General features: G+C 42.8%; 2 protein-coding genes across 4 annotated transcripts; one reads left to right on the top strand and one right to left on the bottom strand.

The window, feature by feature from the left end:
* Window positions 1-155: 155 nt before the first annotated feature.
* rbm25b (RNA binding motif protein 25b) lies at window positions 156-11789 on the bottom strand. 3 transcript variants are annotated; one of them, XM_057353848.1, is made up of 18 exons: window positions 11664-11789; window positions 10623-10746; window positions 10226-10275; window positions 9863-10039; window positions 9675-9732; window positions 9398-9564; window positions 8944-9129; window positions 6681-6764; window positions 4288-4559; window positions 4044-4170; window positions 3865-3954; window positions 3660-3733; window positions 2155-2309; window positions 1612-2031; window positions 1234-1526; window positions 1050-1148; window positions 888-935; window positions 156-795 (listed from the first exon to the last, which is right to left on the bottom strand). In XM_057353848.1, the coding sequence occupies exons 2-18, from the start codon at window positions 10726-10728 to the stop codon at window positions 703-705; spliced, it is 2499 nt and encodes an 832-aa protein (XP_057209831.1). In that variant the 5' UTR covers window positions 10729-10746; window positions 11664-11789; the 3' UTR covers window positions 156-702. The 3 variants fall into 3 exon arrangements, with proteins under 3 accessions (XP_057209831.1, XP_057209830.1, XP_057209832.1); XM_057353847.1 differs by having other exon boundaries at window positions 166-795; window positions 1612-2038; window positions 2159-2309; XM_057353849.1 differs by having other exon boundaries at window positions 167-795; window positions 1612-2038; window positions 2159-2309; window positions 9863-10027.
* A 1359-nt stretch (window positions 11790-13148) lies between these two features.
* Window positions 13149-17907, top strand: hsp90ab1 (heat shock protein 90, alpha (cytosolic), class B member 1). The gene is made up of 12 exons (XM_057353850.1): window positions 13149-13283; window positions 14078-14221; window positions 14346-14552; window positions 14659-14818; window positions 14904-15037; window positions 15146-15451; window positions 15540-15705; window positions 15784-15974; window positions 16061-16208; window positions 16289-16557; window positions 16949-17282; window positions 17419-17907. The coding sequence occupies exons 2-12, from the start codon at window positions 14078-14080 to the stop codon at window positions 17532-17534; spliced, it is 2175 nt and encodes a 724-aa protein (XP_057209833.1). The 5' UTR covers window positions 13149-13283; the 3' UTR covers window positions 17535-17907.
* Window positions 17908-17913: the final 6 nt, after the last annotated feature.

Raw genomic sequence — 17913 nt, 5'->3', positions numbered from 1 at the left:
ACCATGTTTTCACCATTTAAATATAAATTTAGATAATCGTTTAAACAAATGTGATTTAAAAGACCACATAACCATACTTCGTCCCCTTTAAAGCATCACTTTTTAAAATTTGCATCAATCTGCAACCCGAAACCAGGAAATACACATTAGACAAAGTACACAAAGAATTTCATTTTACTAAAAAAAAAAAAGGAAATCACTTTATTGAAAACACATCCACTGATAAGTACAAAACAAAGACAATCGTTTTCACGTCAATCAGTTTAGCCAGAGACCTTCTCAACAGTGTTTGGGTCCAATCAACTTCCGTTTCAAGCAAAACAACTGGGAAAATCTCTTTGGTACAGTTGGAGAGCTACCAAAAGAACAAACCGGTAAAATTACAACCCAGATGACTGGCATTCAACAGTGTAATGAGAACGACGGGTCATTGCGCTCAGAGAGATCTGCTAGATGAAGCTACTGTGGTGAATTCAACAGGAATGCCCTGAGAAATCAATCGTCTTCCTCTGGGTGGTGAAACGGAAGTAGCCAAAGCGCAGCAGTCTCGAAGAGATGAGTCCAGGACGTGACAAATTAAAACTGCTCAGTATCTATCAACTCCAAAGAAGTGGAAATGGACGAGTTTCCCCAGGTTGTTTTAGAACCTAGATGAGCCCAAACAGGGTGTGAAAAGCAAGTTCATCAGCGACGAGTGCTTGTTCATTTCCCTAGTCCAATCTTCTTGGCCTCGGTTTCATAAATCAATAACCTCCACATTTTAACTATGAACACCTCCGCTTCTTCATCCAGCACCTGCAGGAGAACATTTCAACAGTGAGATACCGCAGCTAAACCGTTTAGTGACTAAGCATAGACTTCATAACAATATTCAAGAATCGACTTACCATGGCGACATCATCCAAGATTCCTTGTGGAGTACTGTGAGCCATGACCTGAGAAGAAAAAGAAACCACTGTTCACGACATGATTTATGAGTCAGAACACAATGACGTGAACCATCAGCACAATAAACAATGGTCACAACACAAACGCAACACGTCGTGTACCTTCGAGCATACAAAGTCAACTAATGTGGCTTCTTCTTCACCGATGTATTCTACAATCTTCTTATTGATCCACGGTCGAATGCGCTTCTCCATCAGAGTCTGTGCACAATGAAAACACAAACACGGTTATCTCGAGCACTGACGCACAAAAAGCAGACACATCGAACACGTGCAGAAGTCTCACCGTGTCCACCACAGACCAGTCCAGCGGGTAGCTGAAGAGCTCAGGTTTGGCAGTGGGGATCTTCTCGATGAGACTCTTGATGTGTTTGCGTTTCTCTTCCGTGTTCACTCCTTTGCCACCGCCGGCCGCCCCGCTGTCTCCTCCCTTTTCCTCGTCTTCATAGTCTAACGGCACAAGCTTCCTCTTTCGAGGAGCCTCGTCTACCTCATCGTCATCGAAGCGATTAAAGACGCTTTCAACCGGCAGCTTCTTCCGTTTGGTGACGCTGGGCTGTCCGGGGCTACCGGTGGCACCTTATGAGGAAATAAAACAAACATGGATTAGTGACATTGACCATTACGAAGTTCACGTTAAAACATCGCCATCTAAATTATGAACCTAATTTGAGGCTCAGGCCGATCTTGGGCCGGTTCTCCTCCTGTGGCAGGATGTCTGGTGGAGAGTTCTCGTGAGGAATGATGATGCCGCAGGGCGACTCTTCTCTGGGCGTGTTGGGCGTGCCGTTACCACTGGCTGAAGACACTGAGGGGGCGGCCATGATGGGTCGCATGGTGGGCTTGAGGCAGGGTTTGGGCTCCTCCTCATCCTCAATCTCCTCTCCCTCCTCGACGTCATCATCCTCCGATGGGGCGTGAGCATGAACGTGAACGTGAGTCTCCGCTCCTCCCTTGCGCCGCTCCCTGTCTCGGTCTCGGTCTCTGTCTCTCCCTCGGTCTCGCTCTTCTCGGGAGGGTTTGCGGTCTCTTTCCTCCTCTGGCTCGGGTTTTACGGGCGGCTGGCGCAAACGTTCCGCTTCTTCTTCCATCTGATAATCGAAGACACACACATAAGGGCGACTCATTTTGTTAATTGTTCGAAATGTGCAGCGCCGTGAAACAGAATAAAGATCCACAGGAGATTAATGAGGAGAGCTGTAGAGACTCACCCTGCGTAGCTCAGCGTCTGGATCCGGGTGTCCCTCCGCCAGCAGCCTCTGTCTGATCTCCTCCAGCTCTTCCTTCTCACGCTTCCTGTCACGTTCATCCAGCTCGATCTCCTTCTCTCGGTCCCGCAGACGCTTCTGAAGAGCACTGCCCCTAAAGAAAAAACACCACCAGCCCATGAATTCACAGCAGTATCATGTACCGCAGACGATCAAATCGCTTTATAAGACGTCAATCGAGCCGCAGGAATTCCTTCCGTATTGAATGTAGCAGCGTTTTGGACTTTCAAAGGCGTAGCGTCTCAGGATGCGCATTTCCTAAAGCACACCGTTCTCAAACTCTCTCTACTTATTTGAAATGTTAAGGCGGGACAGGTAAAGATGATTGGTGGGCCGCCAGTTGACTAGCCCTGATGTACCGTACGCAGCACATCAACCGTGACAAGAGCTGCATGAAACAAGCACTTACCAGCTAATTAAACTGGATTAAAGAAAGTTCATCACAAAGTTTTGAGAAACTTTACAGCATATAACAAAAATTCACAGGCAGAACTGAATGTTTCAGATGCTTGTATTTCGGTTTCATCCTAGGCTGCGTTTACATTCGTCATGAACATGCGACCTGTATCTGGATGTTGTCCACATACACATAGAAACGACAAGTGTAAACGCACTTCTGATCGGAATGCTATCCGATCAGTGTGTCCTGATCCAGAGGTACTCGAGATGTAATGTAAACGCAATCCAGGCAGTTAATCTACATTTACCGGCACAACTTCACAGAAAACCCCGCCCCCAATCATTATTCTCTCGTCTGTCCGAAGCTTCTCAGACTGCGGAGCAGATGACAAATACGGCGGAAAGTTGACTCTTGCTCCCGAATGTTGCACAGTCGTTCATTTTCTCACAAAATGATCGTGGATACTTTACAGTGTATCATTATCTGCAACCTACAGAGGACTGTATATATCATTTACACACAGAAACAAGCTTGTATAGTAGTAAGCACGCTATTTAGGGCGCAAACCAAAGAAACGACGCGCTGTCACTTGCAGCTGAACCAACCCAATTAGACGAGAACGATGTAAGTGATCGCTTTTGATCATAGGAACTTATGCGATTATTTTATGCGTCTGTGACATGAATAAACAAATGATGCGTTTAAAAATACCGTTAGAGTATGTGTGTGTGTGTGTGCGCACGAGTGAAACCTGCCGCAGCTTGAATATGTGATTGTACGGCTATACGTGTTCTGTGAAATCTTTAAACTGCAGGCTTTTTTAAATAATGGGCGGGAAACTAGAGATCCGATCAGATATCCAGATGCGGAAGCCTCTTAATGTTGACAAGTGTAAACTCCTGATTGTCTGAAGATCCGATCTGCTTGTTCGGATCACCGAGATCGCATGTTAGACAAATATAAACGCAGCCCTATATTCTATATTCTTGCTGATTCAGCATTAGAAACTGACCATTTCTGGTGAACCGGACCGCTAGAACTCACTTGTAGTATTTTGGGTCGTCTCGGTCATCGTCGTAGTCCTCCAGAAACTCCTTGAGTCGTTTACCTTCCTTAGCCTGAGAACCAGAGAGAAACATGTTGGTTTCGATTCCCAGCAAACACGCGCGGATAATAAATCTGCAGTTCAGATAAAGGCATCCGCCAAATGCATAAATGCAAATCTACAGTACACACATAAACAGATTACCATTTCACGACGCCGCTCATCCTCTCTCTCCATCTCCTTGGCGTAGTCTCTGGCCTTCTTTCTCTCCCTGAGCTCCCAGTTCTTCAGACGCTGTTGGATGCAACGTGAACTTTCAGCGTTGAACAAGCAGAAAATGAAGTGACCGTATGAGACAGTGAGGCTATAGGGGACACACGCACCTCCTGATAGGCCGCCTCCTTCTCTCGCAGCTTCCTCTCCAGTTTGCGCCGTTCGTACGCCTCCTCCTCATCTTCCTCACGGTCTCGTTTCTTCTCCTTATCTCGGTCTCTGTCACGACTCTGTTCCCTGAAAATAAACAAAATTACAACTTTTTCAAAACCTTGACTCGCTTCAGCATCAAACACATGACTTGAGCACAATCACACAGTTCATTGAATAGCTCATGTGACGTGGCGCGTTTACCTGGATCGGCTTCGATCTTCGCTCTGATCGCGGCTTCTGTCTCTCTCCCACTCTCTTTCTCTCTCTCTTTCACGCTCTTTGTTGGTGCGCTCACGGTCTCTTTCCCTCTCTCGTTCTCTTTCTCTCTCCCGTTCCCTCTCGCGGTCCTTCTCTCTCTCCCTGTCCCTGTCCCGTCGCTCACGCTCTCTCTCCCGATCCTTGTCTCTCTCCCGTCGCTCGCGTTCCAGCTCCTGCCGCTCCTTCTCTCTCTTCCCCTTCTCCTCCTCCAATTTCTGTGGGAAAGCGGGGAGGAATGTTTCTGGATCATTAACAGCTCTCACACGCACGCACGCACGCACACGCACACACACACACACACACGAGACGAGCACACGGCACAACATCACTTTATAAAGGAAGTGGTTTACAGACCCTGTTTTTCACATGTGTACAGTGGGGTCCAAAAACCCTGAAACCAAGAGTGAAAATACTATGAACTACACAAAACTTTCTGATATAAAACTACATTGTCAGCAAAATGTGTGAATACTTGTCGAGAATAAAGCACACAAGACTGTTCTTACTATCGTCATCAAATAGTGCATAGACTAAAGTTGGTGCTTTATGTTAACAGAAATAATTCATATGTTTTCATTTAACCTTTACAACCTCACTGTACATCCAGAGAAGCTCTCTAACTTCACAAGACACACAATTACAGGGAATTCTGGAAACCACTTCTGAAGAGATAAACTGGACATTACAAACAACTAAACAGGATCAGAAAGAGCGCCGTTAACGTCTGCCTCATCACATGAGCAACAGAAAGAGGCTTGACCCTTGTGAAACTTATTGTTTTGCACTTACAGGTGTTGACTAGCGACTTGAGCGCTGCCGTGGCCCTACAAGCCTTTATTTGTTAGGCCTGGGAGGAAAAGCAGGTCAAAGGATTCACAGGGAACATCAGAAAACCATTCTCTCGCTTGCAACAGGTTATAAACGCAAGCTCACAAACAACTTCCAGACATTTTTTTAAAAGGTTCTGACAGGAGCATTGCAGCTGTTGTGGTTTGGATTGATAAGGCAACAAATGTGTAGAAACTGCTTACCCCACTGCGGCCGTCACAGGAACCCGGAGGATTTTTGACTTTAGAGCTTATGAAATATGATGGGAGAACAGCATGACACCCACAGCATTTATTAACAGCTCACGGGCTAAAAACCACTGACTCCTACAGACGCCCTGATCTCCCAGACCGGTTGAGAAACAAAGTCTGTTTGCAGTGTTGAACCATTCAGAGCCTGATCCGCTCAACCGTGGGTGTCATGCGACTGTGGGCAGTAGCAAATAAAACAGGAGAAGAGACAGCAAAAAGAAAAGAAGAGCAGGAGGACTGAGATGTACAGGCAAACAGCATCTCTACTAATGTATGAGGTTTGATTTTGTTCCCGTCTCATCTGCAGATTCAGCTCGGGACCATCAATTATCAATGTCCTCCAGGTAAAAGTTCAATTCTGAACAGTTAATCTATACAAAAAACACATTATTAAGCCAAAGTAAAAAATGTGGGAGAGGACATGCTAAGAGAAAAGAAAGTGTGCAAGCAGACAGACGGGAGAGATGGAAGAAGCCGTTACGCTATCAGAAAGCTATTTCATACCTGCACAATCTTCAGAGCGTCCGCGTGCTGTGGAGGGGCGCCCCCTACTTTCACAAGAGCCCAGCGGGCCAAGTCACTGTTAATCATGTCAGCAGTATCAACTTTATAACCAACATCACTCTGACGAGCAGACCTGCACAGGTTCACTGGCCGCCTGCGTCTTTAGTCGTGTTGTATTACTTTAACAAAAGAGAATCATCTCTACACAGCTTTGTCATTAGAACCGGCCCCATGAGCCCATCACGAGTCCAAACTGAATTTCGGGCGCAGTTGCCCCCGTGCAAATCCTTTAGAAGGGGGCGCCCAATACAAGTGGAAAGCTCATACTTACATCCTATCCTTGCAACTTTTTCCAAAGCTGTGAGATTCATCTTGGTTTAGTCACCATATGATCTCTATCATAATGGTGGGGTTTAATCAATAGATTAGCTTTGAGGACACTTCACAGAACGTCTATGCATTGTATGTGCCACTACATATTCCACCCTTAACATGAAGGCTTCGCTACACTTGATACAATCCAGTTAACTGTCATAAAGATGTCAATTTAGTGCTCACGTAGAAATAATTCCTGTGCTGCATCACTTAATGATGGTCGAGATCTTGAATGAGCCAATACATCACTTTTCTTGTTAAATAAAATGAAGGACCTTAATCATGGGTTCATGTTTGTGTTGCAGAGCTAAGCTACAGTAAATGTGAAACACAGTGTGTGTCTACCTGTGATATGGAGTAATAAAGCACGGATGTTACCTTATGGGTATCACGGAATTTGTTGATCTCCCTGGAAATCAAATCCCTTTTGTCATCTTCCATTTCCATGGCGTTGATGTCATCCTAAAGAGCCAAAAGGCAGAGAGGGTTAATCAGGTTCAGGGCCCATATTCACGAAACATCTTAAGGCTAAAAGAAGCTCCTAACTTGCTGATTTAAGAGAAACTCTTAAAAATAATGGGCGTGGCTGTCCTAATTTTAGGACATTTTTGCGCTAAGAGTATTTCACAAAGCGTTTTAGAGCTAAACCTAGCTCCTAAACCTGTGAGACGTTAGGAGTAGTGAAGAGGACTCTTGAGTCACTAAGACCAACTCACAACAATCCTAAAAAGGCTGTAACACCGGCAGTCTGCCTTGAAACCTACACATTTTAGAAAGATTTCATGACAATGAGCTTGACCATAAAGATATCAGCTAACTGTTTATGTGACTATTAGCTGAACATATACTTTATATTAGGGATGGGCGATATGGCCCTAAAACTATCACGGTATTTTCTGGTGTTTGTTGCAGTGACGATAGAACTATAACACCATCCACAGCTGTATTTTGCTACAAGTGATCGTAGCTGCATGTAGTCAAGAGCCTCAGAAACACAAACATTAATCAAAAAGTAAAACGTACCGCAAATCAAACAGGCTCCTAAAATATACCTACAGTGTTTTTGTAAATGTAAAATATAATGGTGACATTCGACTTCAAACGGTTGTAGTAGGAAAGAATTGAATTAACTAAAACTCCATAACACATGTTATACCTAAACTGTATATACTCTATTGTTGGGTGGAAACGATCGCATCACGCTGTCAATCACTCACTTCTGAACTGTGTGAACCTTCACTTCTCACAGAAACTTACATACATACTGTATCTGTCTATGACTCGCTCTACAGAAAGAGAACAGAAAAATGCAGATAAAAGAAATCTAATTAAATAATCCATGCTTTTATATGCTCATAAATGTACTTAAAAACAGCAGTGCTGTGCACGCTGTGTCGCTATGAAAGCACATGAGGGCGCGAGCTGCGCACGGGACGCTCCATTCATCCTGTATATAACAGGCAAGAAATCATATTAAACAATTTGTGCAATGCACACGTGCGCATAACATCTAACGGATGTTTAAATAAAGACTTTTAGCCAAACTAAACGTTGTGGTGTTTTAATTATGACAAATACTTAAAGGAATGAAATAAAAGGAAAGTGAAACTTAACATTAACTAGGATCCATCTACAGAGTTAGAGCTCGTCTTTTAGTGCAAACTCTTTCTCAGCTTCACGTCCGCCCTCCGCTACACTCGTTTTGGCTTCACATATGAGCTGTAAATGGGTCTCGCAAACAAATACATCAACTAGGATTTATCATTATTTCATCATTATATATTATTATATCGCGGGAAGACTAATTCCTATCGTGGGGAGAATTTCTACCGGTATATCGCAACCGATATAATATCGCCCATCCCTACTTTATATGAACATATAGTTTATTTGCAAAAGATAACAATTCAAAAATCATGTTTATTGTGTTTGTTAGCAGCATTTTTTAAAGTTATTGTTACTTAAAAAACACATGGTATGATTGATATTAATTGGAATGCAGAAAAAAAAATGTGTTATCCGTTTTTGTAAATAAACTCTTCACTTGTTGAATTAGTAACTTAGTGTATATTTTATCATCTTAATTTGAATACGGCAATAACTTTATATTAAAATATTCTATTTGAATGTGACTACATTTTTATCTTAAGATCTTAATTTAAATATGTCAGTATGAGACCTCATTCTATAATATTTCTATGATTAAATGACTGACAGAGCCCCATCCTCTATCAGCCAATCAATGAGGTCATAGTCAGTAAGCTTGCTGGCATCATCCATAGCAACTAGGTCAATTCCACCCTTTTTCATAGCTTAACATTTATTTCTGCTCCTTTAGTAAAAGTTGCGCTCAGCAGCATTGTGAATAGGTTTTAAGTGGAAAGTCTTAACCAAAAACGTTTACTGCCATTTAGGAGAGCTCTTAAGTGTTTAGATAAAATGTGTTGCGAGTACGGGCCCTGGACTATAGATAAAAATCAAGTTATCAAACCATCTGAACCGTGTATTATTAAAGGTACATGTGTCCTGCTTCATGATTTGCAAAGATCTCGGACTAAACTGTTCAAAACATTTATAATGTCAAACACTCAGCACAAAGTTCCAGATCAACAACAGTGAATCAGATGAAGTGAAGTCAAACCTCTTCCTTTCGGTCTCGTTTCTTCTTGCGGCGACTCGCCTCGTCGTCTTGTGATGAAGCGTTGAGCTCATTTGAATATTCTTTGATCAGGCCGTCGATGGCACCTTTGACGATCTGGTCACGCTTCTTGGTTTCCTCGTCCAGCTCCTCTTCCTCATCCTCGCCAGCTTCATCCACCTTACCATTCTAAAAGACACATCATAACTCAGCATATTCTTGTGTGGAATGTTCAAGTTTTGCAATTTAATCATTTAGATGAATTCATTTTGCCAAGTAAACAGTCAATATAAATGCGTGAGTTATGTAGATTTTGAAGAGTCTGGCCGACAGCCGCCTGTCAATCGGAAAGTGAAAGCACTCTGTGCTGGTATCATTGCGCTTTTATTTGAGTATCGACCTGAACCCAAAGCACTATCATCTCTCACACTCCGGATCGATCATATATCATACTCACTCCGTTCTCACTGGAGCCTTTCTTCTTTGCCTTCCACTCGTCCAGCTGAGCTTTAGTTTTGGCGTCGACTTTAACCAGCAGTTTCTTTTCTCCCAACGTAAGCTCATGCAGCAGTCGTAAAGCTCGTAGAGTAGATTCAGGCTCTTTATATTCACAGAAACCAAACGCTGAAGGCAAAGGGAATAAACAAGCAGTGTGTGAGGATCCAGTGAAAAAGGGGTTTTTCACAACATGATCTTCAGCAAACATGACTGATCAGATGTTTGGCTTGCTTTACCTTGGAGTTTTCCTGAGGCGCCCTGAACCCGCTTCCAGCTCAACACCAAACCACATTTCTGGAACAGAAGGGCTCAATGTCAATATTAATTACATCAAAACAGCTGGCCTGAAATCACATCAGAGAGTCTGAGAAAGTGCTAATGGACATCATGAGGTGAGCGCAGGTGTGATGCGTGTCATACTCACAGCCAGCAGTTGTCTGATGAGCATATCTGATGCTTTCTCCGAGATGTTCCCTACAAACACTGTGGTCGTGGGGCCGCTGCTGTCATCGTTATCTCTTGCGGCCACAGGTTCTTTCCTGGGAGCCACCATTTTACTCACCACAGGCATCGTTGCGGGCACAAGAACCTGAGCGATCAACTACATGTAAGTGTAAATACCAATGACTGGTTCAAACATGTGACTTTCAATGGCCGTACAAATTTGATGGCTTGCATAGCAGTATTATATTCAATGTTTTTTGAAAGTAACAAAAAATGTGACGAATGAGATTCGTTTGATTGATCACTCATGCAGTCACACTTTTCGTTAAGTAAGGAATATTACCGCAGGGCCTGGAGTCATGATACCCATGTGGACGGGAATCATTGGAGTCCCTGTGAAAAATATTATAACATCAAAATCAATTCATCTGAACTTAAAATACTGTCATTTTAGAGATACTCAGTGAGCAGATACACACAGTAGGTATGAAGTCGTGATTGTGTCTATGGGGAACATATGAAAGGTAAAATGGTTCATGTAAGTTGACAGTATGTTTACATTTACATGTTACGTCTAAACTGTCCAAATGAAACATGAAAAAATCTATAAGATTTCATCAGAATCCCAAATGCAATGAACATGTTTGAGTTGCACTACACTCACGCTGCTGAGTTTAGCTTTAAGCTAATTAACTGCCCTATAAGTGAATTTCAAAGTATGTGCAGTTTATCATGATTACCGGGCGGCATTGACGGTGGAAATCCAGCAAACTGTGGTGGAGGGATTCCTGGAGGCATCGTTGGGATGCCAATCTGCGGCCGGTTCAGATGAGGCGGAAAAGACATGTTGGGCAGAACACCCACCTTAACAGATAAGAAACACAACACATGATGTTAAACACTGGGACCTAAAAGAGACCCATGACTGCTCCACTTTATTTCAGGAGAAACAATCAAAATCTTCTCTTAAAGGGAGAGTTCACTTTCATCATTTACTCCTCACGTCTTTTTAAATTCTGTATGACTTTCTTTCTTCTGCAGAACAGAAAATAATATATTTTGATAACCAAACAACACTGAACCTCATTGACTTCTGCTGTATGAACAAACAAAAAACACCAGACATTTCTCAAAATATCTTCTTTTGTGTTTAAACCACAATGATAGAAGAATCCATTATATTTTGGGGTGAGCTATCCCTATACGTTTCAGTTCTCTTCACATTTAACCGATAAACGTGAAAGTGCATTAATCCATCTGAAACCTGAAAATAACTCGGATTTGACACCAACCTGAAAGAGCCGAAATCTAAATGAAACCTGGGGTCTTAAAATAAGTCACGATTAATTTAAGGTTTTAAATCCAAAACTAACGCAAACATTTAAAATCACGCCGAAATCAAAGCAATCGGCTTTACAGGTTAAATTCACGGATCTATAATAGTCAATTAATTGTCCCCTCATGTGTCAAAACATATCAGGTAGCTATAGAAATATGCTGGGTTGTGATATTTCACTAGCGTACGCGCATAAAGTACATTTAGTCTGAGAGATGTAATGATTTTAAATAAATAAAACAGGCCAGTGTGTCAGAAAATAATATCAGCGGGAATCATTTCAGTCAGACCGGGCAGAAGCTAACTTAGCCACGAGCTAACGCACAAAAAAGCGTCTCTATTTCGACCTCTCTCGTCGGATTTAAAGATTTATTCGGAGCCCTGTATAAAATATTGAAAATATAAACTCAACACGCGAAATAATAGATTGATAAATGTTACTTACGAAAAACAAATCTATATCAACTCGCTTCTCACACGGAAAGTTCACCGGATCCGTGGTTAGAAAGCAACGAGCAACCAAGGCTGCAGCTTCCGGTGAAATGGAATTGTGGGAAAAAATAAGCAAGTTAAAAGCCCCCCGCTTGTTCAAATGTCCAGTTAATAAGATAAAGCGCTGAAATTACATTATGTTAAAAATGTATGTTAAAATTGCCAATATGGTCTACATCTAGTCTACACAGTATATAAGCTATACCATAAAAGACCTTAGCGCCTTAGGGTTAGTACGTTAAAAGAAGAGGAATAACGTACAATCAGATGAACTTCAGTCACCTTTAGTCCCTCGTTTTTTCATTTGTGTAGTCTGCTTGTTTGATTTTTTGCTAGAAAGATTTTATAAAAGTTAACCAGCAACACTTAGTTATATATTGTAATATTTTTTGCAGAATATTAATCAGCAATATGTGAACAGATATTTGAGGCTTTTTTCTTATTCCATTCGCTACTAATTGTGTCCTCATAAACGATTGCTGTTGTCGTCTTTTGAGTGTACTTTAAAATTCTTTAAAATGTCTCACTTAGCAAGCATCTTTAACAACAGCAGAGCACCTGCAAGGTGGGTAAAAGTCCCATTTTCCTCGCACGAAATATCGTGTCTGTTTACTACATGAATGTAATTAAAAGTAGCCATGTTTTGCGATGTTGATTTTGTTCTATCTTTATTCAATAGTAATATGGATATAAAATGCGAGTGCGTCGAACTGCATTTGATTGGCAGGCGACGTCATCGGAGGCGGAATTTTCATGGAAAGTGCTGGAAAAAGACGAAGCACCGCCGGTCTGCACTACTGATGTTATTCCGCCACGAAATGTAGCTCAATCGAAAACTTTAGTTTTATGCGTTTCTTTGACAACGTTGTCTTAGAGCTGTCTTTGATTCGCGTTTATTCTGACAAACATTATTTTGACAAGGTGACAACTATGAATTTCTCTTTTCGGCGAAACGCACATTTATCGCGCATCTTTTCCCACTCCTGGCTGTTTTTAAAACCGTTAGGTCGTCAACGTCTTGTTTTCTAATATTAATCTATGTCTATAAAGCCTCAAATTGCTACAAACAGTCCCACGACCATGTCTATCTTTTATTGTAGGCCTAAACGATGCGCACGTAGAGTGTTTTTAGATCAAACTTGTTCCATTTAAATAAAAAACGACTTGTTCTTAAGTTTATTCCCTTTTAGATTCACCACGCATCTCCCACCAGCTGAAGTTATTTTCAAACACTATCAGCGTTTATATCGTTGTTGTCCTAATAATTTCTTAATTAAAGCAAATTAAAACTCTTTAGCACAAAGTGCATTTTATAGTTCATGTGTTGGAAGAACGGACGGTTTTGGATACAATAAAACATTTCTGAAATAAGATAACACGAAGAGTTCATTCATTATTATTGTGTATCAGTGTGAGTCAGCGCGGAAGGATACAGCCGCACAGTCAAAGGCGGAGTATAAAGAAAAGAGCCGCGCGTGCTGCTTTCTCTCCTCTGCTTCCCTCGGTATCTGTGTTGGGGGAGATCAGCGTTTCTGCGGCGTTTAAATCTACAAAACCAACTAAACAAACCAAGGTAAATATCCATCTAAAACGGCTTTTTAGACTCTTAGGTATTAAAGGATATGAGAGAGCGTGGACTTTTCTATCAATTCATCGTCATTTATTTGATTTGATGTCGGGTCGCTATTGTGATGGTGCGGATGCCGGTCGGGTCTCGCTTTCCTCTGGCCTGCACAGTAATGTAAAGCTCTAACTTCTGTCTTTAATAAACGGGCTGTACATTTTAATACATGATGATTTTATTTTATTGGCTATGTAAGTGAGTTGATAGAACAGGTGTAACGTTAATGATTTACGGTAACGTTACTGTAAATGCGACGGTTCATACAACCGATTCGATTATTTTATTTTATTTTAAAAAATGTATCCACTTTAATATTTGTCAGAAGAAGTGTTAATTGTATACGGTATGAAATGTATTCACGGTGTAATGTATTCGATCACGCTGCCGGAAATCGAAAATAACCCAACAAGGTGGCTTGACGAAAATCATCAGATCGTTATTAAAATCGTGTATTTGATTTAAACTCGTCGTAATTATACAGTTTTGTACTTTGATTAAGAAATACTTTGACCAGCACCAGTAAAACACGTGTTGAGCTCATTGTCCTTCTTCGTTATGGACTTCCGCATCCGGGTCACTTGTGTAACGCTGTAACTGGTATGCGTTGTACATGCAATAAGAGCATTATTACTGTTAACATTTATAAATGTATTATGAAGCGTCAGGTTTTATGAATTATATCAGATTAATGTGAATATTTATAGTTTACAGTATAAAATGAACCAAATCTGTTGTGTTTTCAGATGCCTGAAGAAATGCGCCAAGAAGAGGAGGCTGAGACCTTTGCCTTCCAGGCAGAGATCGCCCAGCTGATGTCTCTCATCATCAACACCTTCTACTCCAACAAAGAGATCTTCCTCAGAGAGCTCATCTCCAACTCGTCTGATGTAAGAGCCTTCACTAGATGAACCCTGACACACACGCTTCATATTCTAGCACTGTATTGGCTTTCCAAGGCCTGGGATATTTTTAAGGATCCTTGTAATTGAGTTCTTTTCCCCCTCCCCACAGGCTCTTGACAAAATCAGATATGAGAGTTTGACTGACCCCACCAAACTAGACGATGGAAAGGACCTGAAGATCGAAATCATCCCCAATGTTCATGAACGCACTCTTACCCTTATTGACACCGGTATTGGAATGACCAAAGCAGATCTCATTAATAATCTGGGTACCATCGCCAAGTCCGGGACAAAGGCCTTCATGGAGGCTCTTCAGGTGATTCTCAACTTCAAATTTTCTGCAAACATTCAATTACTTTTAGTTCACACATAAGATTGAAAGCATGATGGTAAGTTACATATTTCCGTTGTAATTTATTTAGGCTGGTGCAGACATCTCCATGATCGGGCAGTTTGGAGTGGGCTTCTACTCTGCTTACCTGGTAGCTGAGAAGGTCACAGTCATCACAAAGCACAACGATGACGAACAGTACGCCTGGGAGTCATCCGCCGGTGGCTCTTTCACAGTCAAGGTGGACACCGGTACGTTCCTGCGCTTGTCCCAATCTCTGTAAAGACACACGTTCAACATTGAAGGTATCTGATGTTCATTTGACCAATTCTGTAGGTGAGCCCATGGGCCGAGGAACCAAAGTCATTCTTCACCTGAAAGAGGATCAGACAGAGTACATCGAGGAGAAGAGAGTGAAGGAAGTGGTCAAGAAACACTCACAGTTCATTGGATACCCAATCACTCTGTTCGTAAGTGGCATTTAGTTATACGTTACTAGTACAACTGCGCATGCGTGGATTGTGTATTGAATGCTACTCAATGAAAGACTGACGGGGAAATCTTGTTGTTCCTTGCAGGTGGAGAAGGAACGTGACAAGGAGATCAGCGACGACGAGGCAGAGGAGGAGAAGACTGAGAAGGAGGAAAAGGAGGAAGGCGAAGACAAGCCCAAGATTGAGGATGTCGGCTCCGACGACGAGGAGGACTCCAAAGATAAGGACAAGAAGAAGACGAAGAAGATCAAGGAGAAGTACATCGACCAGGAGGAGCTGAACAAGACCAAACCCATCTGGACCAGAAACCCAGACGACATCTCGAATGAGGAATACGGCGAGTTCTACAAGAGCCTGACCAACGATTGGGAGGACCATCTGGCGGTCAAGGTGTGTATCCCATTACCTCACAGAAGAGTGTTTGGTTCAGGTTTCGTGTTGAACTGAAACGGCTCACGTTTTGTCTGTTGCCATGCAGCATTTCTCCGTGGAGGGTCAGCTGGAGTTCCGCGCTCTTCTGTTCATCCCCCGCCGCGCCCCCTTTGACCTCTTTGAGAACAAGAAAAAGAAGAACAACATCAAACTGTACGTGAGACGGGTCTTCATCATGGACAGCTGTGAAGAGCTCATCCCCGAGTACCTCAGTGAGTGTGTTATCAGTTGTTGTTTTTCATAGGTCTCCTGGAAATCTATTAGTATTCACATTTTCCTGCTGTCTCCAGACTTCGTCCGTGGCGTTGTGGACTCTGAAGATCTGCCACTCAACATCTCCAGAGAGATGCTACAACAGAGCAAGATTCTCAAGGTCATCCGCAAGAACATTGTCAAGAAGTGCCTGGAGCTCTTTGCGGAGCTGGCTGAAGACAAGGAGAACTACAAGAAGTTCTACGATGGTTTCTCCAAGAATCTGAAGGTGACCGAGTGAATCTCATTCTCCTGGACTTCCTGTTATTTTTATGGAGAACTAATGGGTACTAATGTGTTTATCTTGCACTCCAGCTGGGCATCCACGAAGACTCTCAGAACCGCAAGAAGCTGTCAGAACTACTGCGTTATCAGAGCTCGCAGTCTGGAGACGAGATGACCTCTCTCACAGAATACGTCAGCCGCATGAAGGAGAACCAGAAAGCCATCTACTACATCACCGGTGAGACATCATCTATCTCAATCCACTTCGATGATTTTTTTTTTCATTCAAATTATTCACGATCTGTTGTTGTTCCTCAGGTGAGAGCAAAGACCAGGTCGCCCACTCTGCTTTCGTGGAGCGCGTGTGCAAGAGAGGATTTGAGGTGCTGTACATGACCGAGCCCATCGACGAGTACTGCGTACAACAGCTGAAGGACTTTGACGGCAAGTCACTCGTGTCTGTCACCAAGGAGGGGCTGGAGCTGCCCGAGGATGAGGAGGAGAAGAAAAAGATGGAGGAAGACAAGGCCAGGTTTGACAACCTCTGCAAGCTCATGAAGGAGATTCTGGACAAGAAAGTAGAGAAGGTAAATCTTGAGTTCTGACTAAATGGAATAAAAATGAAACCCATGATTCGCATGTTGATAGTATCTAGTGTGAATGATCCCAGATTGATCCGACGTTAATTCTTGCAAATGTTTGTTATGAACAGGACTTGTAGTCAAAGCCACAGATGGTGAGTTTATGGAATGATGTTCAGCTTTGGCCTGTGTGTGAGAAATGAGTTGATTCCAGTTTGTGTGTTATTGTGAGCTGCTCGTCCTGCTTTCGTTCTCGCCCTCAGTTTTATGACACGTGTGCTCACTAACCGGTATTTTCTGGAAGATCTAACAATAAATGCGCAGCGGTTACCCCCTGAACTTGCTCTGCTACTTCAGTTCCTGTTCTTAATGTTGATCTCGTCTGGCTTCCTTCCAGGTCACAGTATCGAACCGACTGGTTTCCTCCCCCTGTTGTATCGTGACCAGCACTTACGGCTGGACGGCCAACATGGAGAGGATCATGAAGGCTCAGGCCCTGAGGGACAACTCCACCATGGGTTACATGATGGCCAAGAAACACCTGGAGATCAACCCAGACCATCCCATCATGGAGACGCTGAGGCAGAAGGCCGATGCTGATAAGAACGACAAGGCTGTGAAGGATCTGGTCATCCTCCTGTTCGAGACCGCACTGCTCTCCTCCGGCTTCTCGTTGGACGATCCCCAGACACACTCGAACCGCATCTACAGAATGATCAAACTGGGATTGGGTAAGATTATTGACCAATCAAATGTTTCGAATGGATTTGCTGGCGTGACATTTGACAGCTGTACCAGGAGGAAATGGTTCGTAATGAAACTTGCCTGTATAGTCGAGCCCTGATCCCTCCTTTCTGTCTTGTTCAGGTATTGATGAGGATGAAGACGTCCCTGTGGAGGAGTCAAGCTCCGCCCCTGCTCCAGAAGACATCCCCCCTCTGGAAGGAGATGACGACGCCTCCCGCATGGAGGAAGTCGATTAAACACCACCTCAGTTTCGACCTTTACAACCGCTTCCCTCAATCATTCCGCAGCATCCCGTGTTTTCTCGTTTTACCTGTAAAAGGTTAACCTGCTCTCAGTAATGATTCCTGAAAGAATCCGTTTGTAACCTGTACTGTCAACTTTTGCTCTGTTTTGAGCCATAAAGTACCTTGTTTTTCTTTTATGTATGACGTTCATGATGTGTTGGGTTGATGCAGTATTGTCTAAGCACAATGAGCACTGTGTTTCACAGATACTGAAGCAGTGGGCTGTGCAGGAGCATGAATACTTTCTGCATGGAGGGGAAAGACTTGCCTGAGTCCAGGCTTCTGTCTTGTTTTTCAGAAATAAAAACACCTGGTGACACCTAAATCTATT

This window comes from Triplophysa rosa, linkage group LG15 (assembly GCF_024868665.1).
Source record: "Triplophysa rosa linkage group LG15, Trosa_1v2, whole genome shotgun sequence".
NCBI classification, from domain to species: domain Eukaryota; kingdom Metazoa; phylum Chordata; class Actinopteri; order Cypriniformes; family Nemacheilidae; genus Triplophysa; species Triplophysa rosa.
Note: the sequence above shows the minus strand (reverse complement) of the source record. Positions and strands in the feature narration are given on the sequence as shown.